The sequence below is a fragment of the Habropoda laboriosa genome, unplaced genomic scaffold, assembly GCF_001263275.1.
Source record: "Habropoda laboriosa isolate 0110345459 unplaced genomic scaffold, ASM126327v1 scaffold596, whole genome shotgun sequence".
Classification (NCBI taxonomy): domain Eukaryota; kingdom Metazoa; phylum Arthropoda; class Insecta; order Hymenoptera; family Apidae; genus Habropoda; species Habropoda laboriosa.
The window spans coordinates 141,186-148,001 of NW_017100696.1; the positions used below are offsets into that span (position 1 = coordinate 141,186).

The 6,816-nt window shown below is 36.9% G+C and overlaps 1 protein-coding gene across 1 annotated transcript; it reads right to left on the reverse strand.

Annotated features, from left to right (window-relative positions):
* Positions 1-621: 621 nt before the first annotated feature.
* LOC108576950 lies at positions 622-5,859 on the reverse strand. Its single transcript, XM_017940026.1, has 5 exons — positions 5,628-5,859; positions 4,635-4,777; positions 3,505-4,067; positions 1,287-3,119; positions 622-685 (listed from the first exon to the last, which is right to left on the reverse strand). Exons 1-5 carry the CDS (start codon positions 5,854-5,856, stop codon positions 622-624), a joined length of 2,832 nt encoding a protein of 943 aa, XP_017795515.1. The 5' UTR covers positions 5,857-5,859.
* Between the last annotated feature and the right edge of the window lie 957 nt (positions 5,860-6,816).

Consider the following 6,816-nt stretch of genomic DNA (forward strand, 5'->3'; position numbering starts at 1 on the left):
AATAATCGAACGCATCGAACGGTATTAATTTGATTATTCAAGTAGTTAATGTAAATTTATTCTTCGCAAACTTAATAGTTTGCGAAATCTTGATTTTCGAAGGAAAGCTTCGACGCGAAATTAATTGATCTCGTTAGTCTGAAACTAAAATTAATGAGACATCGTAAATTGCGTTTTTAGTAGAAATAGTTAACTGATATCACAATTATTGCCTTAAGAAAATTAGTTAATGTAAATCTAAATCGATTCGCACATACACGACATATATTTACGAACAATAATTTGCACGTTGATTACGAGTCACTTTAATTGTAAATTGCGAAGGTTTGAATTAATCCTAGATAGAAAAGAAATTTTTTTACATTGAAACGAAAAATAAATCGTTCAAATTACAATGCTGGTAATTGATGTATTATAATGAGTTATGATGGTCCGTGAATCGTAACAACGTGCTTTCAATTACACACAAAATATATGTATATACATCATTCTCTTATTTGCAACAATAAAGAAAATAATGTTATTTCGATTAATACATGTAATTCACACGTTCAAACATGACGAAGGCAAGTATAATTTTAATGACTGACATGATTCAATTTCTCGAGTTTCCGTGGTATTTCATTCGTCCCCAGTTTCTGTTAACTTGTCCAAACAATCGTACGATTTCGATTGAATTATGTACCTGTAACATAATCATTCAATATATTAACACAATGAAACTAGAAATAGAAGTTCAAATGAAAAGTTAGATGATTGTTAAATTGAAATAGGAATTACATTCGGGTGACATGAATTGAAGCTTGAATAGAAACTTGAATGACAGATTATTCATATGATCATTTAACATTTTACTTTACATTATGTAATTACAGTATTTTAGAATTCTGTATGACATAAAATATTTCTAATGTCCATGTCAAAGTAAATAAATTTAGCAATCCAATTAGACATCCAACAATCTTAAGGATCTATACTCTCTATATAAAAAATACAAATTTACATAGACTTCAAATTTTATAATAAAAATTACAATTTAAAAAAAATAGAAATTCTATCAAAGTGGATCGACATTTGCACAACTAAATAATCCGCCATTCCAAAAAGCACTAAATTTCTCCATTCTCGTCTATTCTATATCAACAAAAATCCGCAAAAGTTTAACGAACCACAAAGCAGAACTTGCACAAGGGCAGCGCCATTAGAGAACCAATTAATAAAGCAAAGCACCAAAGAACTAACCCAAAATTAGAGACACCAATACTCTTTATCGCCTGTAACCCAACCGTTTGTGCGTTGGGTCCCTACGACCCACGTGTAGGACCATTTTCCCAGCCTTGGCAGCCTTGAAGGTTTGCAACGCCTTTCCATGCGTCAATCCGTCCATCGATATTCCATTGATAGCCAGAATCTCATCCCCCACTTTCAAAGTCCCTTCTTCAGCCGCTTGGCCGCCAGCCATGATATCTTTCACGAAGATCCCCATCGATCCTTTATTGCTATCCGATCCACCGACTATAGAGAAGCCTAACTTCTTCGGTGCTCCCTTCTCCAAGGTAATGGTCAACAGATCCATCGACAGACTAGTCGCTCTACGTGGACAAGAGACAGGATTGATCGCTCGTTTCCTCACCACGTGGAACTTCCTCATGCCAGTCATCTTCTGATCAGATTGCTTCTTCAAGGTAGAATCACATTCGCTCTTTATCCGCTCCATCGAGCTCGCGGACAAATTCTTCCCGTCTTTCATCAACGCGCCTACTATTTTACATTGCGAAGATTCCTCCTCTCTCGTGACGATGTCCATGGAAGCTTGAACACCCGTCTTCTCCTCCTTCAGCGTCCACACCTCGGAGTCGCTTCGAGTGCGGACCAAAATATCGCCCCAAGTGTCGCCTAATTCCTCTCCAAAGGTGAACGTTGGTTCCCTAGCTATCTGCAGCTCTACGATCCCAGAACAGTTCTTCAACGCATTTCTCGCCTCGATGATCGACATACCGCGCAATCTGCGCCCACAAACGCGAACGATCTCGTCGCCGATTCGAAACAACTTCGACTTCGCCGCTTCTCCGTTCACGTCCATCTTCGAAATTACGTAAAACGGTCTGACAGCTTCTCTTCTTTCCACGGAGATCCCGATACTTCGGAATTTATCCACGGACAGCTTCATCGTCTTCAATTCACGTCGGACTAGGGTCTTAGCCGGTGTCGGCAGAAGCGGCGCTGGATGCTCGATTTTACTCATCTGCGTCATTCTCTTCTGTTTGTTTCTCACGTTCACGATTTCAGGACAGTCCGATTCCATGTTCAATCTCGACCTCTTTGGACTGTAGTACTGCAACGGACTGCTCACTATCGTAGCGCAGATTTTCGACGCCGGTGGACTGTCTTTGCACGGAGAAGCAGCGTTCTCCAGCAAATTCAACTTGCTGGAGTTCGTGTGCTTTCGCGTCTTCAGCGGTATCTGAGATTTCGTCTCTTTCTGCGAAGTCTGCAATTTATCGGGCTGCGAGGGTAACGTTGTTTGCTCCGTCTTCGCGAACGATCTCTTCTCGGATATCCTCGCGACTTCGGTGCTTCTGGATAACGTTCTCTGTTGGTCAAAGTTTTTATTGCTGGAACATTGCGTGGAACCTTTGGACAGGCTGGTGTCACATTTTCTTAACGTGTTCATACTAGATTTAGCTTGCTCCAACGCGCAGTTCATTTGATACTCCGCGAATCCTTCGAACGTGTCCTCGTCGCAGCTGTCTGTGTCTTCTTCGTCTGATCTTAGCACAGTGGTATCAGTTGTTACAGATTCATTTAGGAGACTCTTGCTGATGATAACAGTGTCGTCGTTGCAGGAAGGTCCTGGTTCGTTCTCTTCCGTTTCTGTCGTCGCGTCTCTCTGCTTTGGAGTGCTGACTGGTAGCGATAGGTCGATACCGTGGTAATCGTCGGAGGTTATGGAGAAACTACGAGGTTTTAGCATAGGTGGTACAGATTTCCCGCTGTCCGGAGAATCAGCTCCAGCTCGTGTGCTGTCGGAGTCGTAACCACTCTCGTCGCAGGCTAGTCGCAGATTGCTCATGAGGTCTTCTAGTCCGGTTGTCGGGCAAGGTCTTTGATTATCGGCTCTGAAAATGGAAAGGATATTTAGTATATTTGGGTTATGTGAAATAGGGCTACCTATCTTCTCTAGCTGTGATAGTGGAATTTAAATGGTTTCAGAGGGTCTCAGATTTTATCAATATACTCATTGCTGTTTAGACAGTGCATTTATGCAAGTAAATTTCAAGTTAACGATCCTATGCCTAGAATTTGTGTCTTGTGAAATAAAATATTCGTAAGAAGTTAAAAAATTTTACACGTGATCTCAGTATTTTTAACCTTTTTACACTTTATTTGTTGCGAGATGAGAATCGTTTCTAACTCCCTCTAAACCCATAAATTCTCCATAAAAAAAAATCCTATTTTGTCCTGAATTTGTCTTAAATTCTTGTTTAAAATTTCAATCAGCACCTGTCACATTCACTGGCACTCGCGCGCACATTGAAAAGGTTCCTCTTAATATTGCTAATCTGATTGCTGAAGAAGTCTCTGGTTTGCGTGGAAACGCTGCTTTTTGCGCCGTCCGTAGTGGACTGACTAGCTCGTCGTTTTGGACTTTCGCTTCTCCTAACTTTGTCCAGAGTTTCCCTCGCGAAAGCTGTTCCTTCCTGCGTCTTAAGTATATCCTGGTTCTTCAAGATGTAATCTAGAACACGTTGCTGCTCTTGGAGGTCTTGGATGCTACGACTTAGCTGTTTCTTCTTCTCGTGGAGAAGCGTTCCACGAGAATTCAGCTGGCTGTCGTCTGAACTAACGCAAAAGGGTGCGTTCTTTATCGCACCCTCGCTCAGAGCTTTCTCCATCGGGTAATGACTGATGCAGGTGACGTCTTCCTCTTGTATCGTCACGTTTCTAGCTGATACGTCGCTGTTTAGAAAACTGCTGCTTCGTTCGCTACTCCTGAATAAATTTCGAAGAGATTCCACCCTGGATATTCTCTTTGGTTTTGATAATTCCGGCGACCCGCTGCCACTCTGAAAATTAATCACAGATTCTTGTTATTGGCGTTGAAAGAAAAGGTAAAAATTTGGTATTTTTAGTTTTCATTTTCGAATATGTGCTATATCACTGTGACCAAATTAATTGCGCAATATTTACATGGTACAATAGTGGTTTATTATTATTTATTATACATTAATTTTTTAACAAATTATTGCGCTTTATGCGTGTCATTTTCTGTAAATAAATTGCAAATTTATTCCTTAATAAATTATTCTGCCTTTATGTGCTTCTTTCTGTAAATAAATTACCAAAATTATTTTTTAATATATTATTGTGCTTTCTGTGTGTTTCCTTCTGTAAATAAATTGCAAAATTATTTTCAAATAAATGATCGTGTTTCTGTGCGTTTCCTTGTGTAAATAATTTGCAAATAAAATCAAAATCAATTGATTGCAACAGAAGCTTCGAGGTAAGTATTATTCCAAGTATAATTCTTCGTTCAAAGACCTGAAAAATTAATCAGCAAAATGAATTCAACATCAAGAGGCGTTTCAATCACTTGGTTAAGTGCTAATTATTGAAGAAAGTGACATATTTACATTTCTTTTCTCATCTGTCGTGCTGCCTTTCCGATTCGGACTCCATCGTCTCCTTCGGCCCGAAACCGACAGCAATTCAGAGCTGTCCGATCTCTTCAGCTGATCCCATCTTCGACCTACTTTTCTACCCCATGTTGAAATTCCTGCAACACAAACCAGATTTGAAATAGTAATTTTCTCCCTATAATTAGACGTCGATAATTATCTGCTGCAACTAAAAGAGATTCATGTGTCTATGATTACTATCGTTGAGAGCACTTGCAATTAATAGATCTATGCAAAACTTACTATAGTATCTTTTTTTTGTATTTATAATTATTTGTTATAAGAATACTAATAATACAATATTCGATATATTAAATTAGCTGCAGCATTATCATAAAGACCAACAATGAAAATTTCATAGATATTTGAAAATTAAATAGGAAAAGAAAGTTACAGTGCCTTTTAGTGCCGAAAAATTTGTTTAGCGTTTAGATGAATATTAAAGTTTAGGTGAATTACTAGGGCACAGATTAAATATGCAGTGTTACTTATGCAGCGTAAATTTATGTTAAGCAAGAAGTGAAATTAAGGAAAATGTGTTAAGTACGTGTTGGAGAAGTGTGACACTAATTTAAGAGAGTCAAGGATGATAACGTTAATTCAAATTCGTTACAAGGAAGTCGAAGGCTAGGAACTGAGAAGGAAGATGAAGGCTAGGAAATGAGATTAACCACAAACTTGGAAGTATTATCCTCGAGTATGCAAGGCAGTCTAGTAGACTTATTAATACTTATACATTTTTTAAACTACGGAAATCGGAGAAATTTTATTTTAATTAAAATTGCATTATTTGTATTGTTCTACTGTGAAAACGATCCAAGTGCTTCAGAATGACATTTTCAATTTATTATTCGATATATTTAATTTATTATTTTTATTCAATTTATTATACTTTATCATTTCTCAATTTGTTATTGTTGCATACGAATAATATTCAAATGTAATTACCTTTACGATTTGAAACACAAGTCTGCGACGGAGACGGTTTTTGCACGTCGCTGACGCTTTCCTTGATGGACGTTCGAGTTAATCCATCGATTTCGTTCTGAGAAACTTTGCTGTTTCGATCGGAATTTTCATCCACTGCGGCCAAAGATACAGTTCCATCCTGAGACAACGGGGTAGCCGAAACTAGCTGAGGGCTGGTATCACAGGACTGACGTTTGAACAGACGCATGGCGATAGCCTGAAACATAAACGGGCACGTTGTTTACAAATGAAAATATTCAACCACCTGTTGAACAATTAAGTTTAAGAATTCGTAAATCCACGGTAAAGAATACGAAATTTTGCCATAGCCTCCCCCCATATTCACTTGGCCTTTCTCACAGAGACTACCAATTCTTCAAACACCTGAACGATTTTTTTAATAAATAAATTATTTTAAAGTGAAGACACTGTGAAAATAGCGTTCAAAGAATTTTCTCATTTAATGAATGATAATTTTTATAAATTTGGAATAATGTAACTTTTGAATTTAAGGACTGATGATCTTTATAAGTTTGGAATAATGAAACTTTTGAATTCAAGGATTGATAATGTTTATACAAATTTTAAATTTAAGGACTGATGATCCTTATACATTTGGAATAATGAAACTTTCGAATTCGAGGACCCAATTTTTATAAATTTGGAATAATGTAACTTTTGAATTTAAGGACTGATGATCTTTATAAGTTTGGAATAATGAAACTTTTGAATTCAAGGATTGATAATGTTTATACAAATTTTAAATTTAAGGACTGATGATCCTTATACATTTGGAATAATGAAACTTTCGAATTCGAGGACCCAATTTTTATAAATTTGGAATAATGTAACTTTTGAATTTAAGGACTGATGATCTTTATAAGTTTGGAATAATGAAACTTTTGAATTCAAGGATTGATAATGTTTATACAAATTTTAAATTTAAGGACTGATGATCCTTATACATTTGGAATAATGAAACTTTCGAATTCGAGGACCCAATTTTTATAAATTTGGAATAATGTAACTTTTGAATTTAAGGACTGATGATCTTTATAAGTTTGGAATAATGAAACTTTTGAATTCAAGGATTGATAATGTTTATACAAATTTTAAATTTAAGGACTGATGATCCTTATACATTTGGAATAATGAAACTTTCGAATTC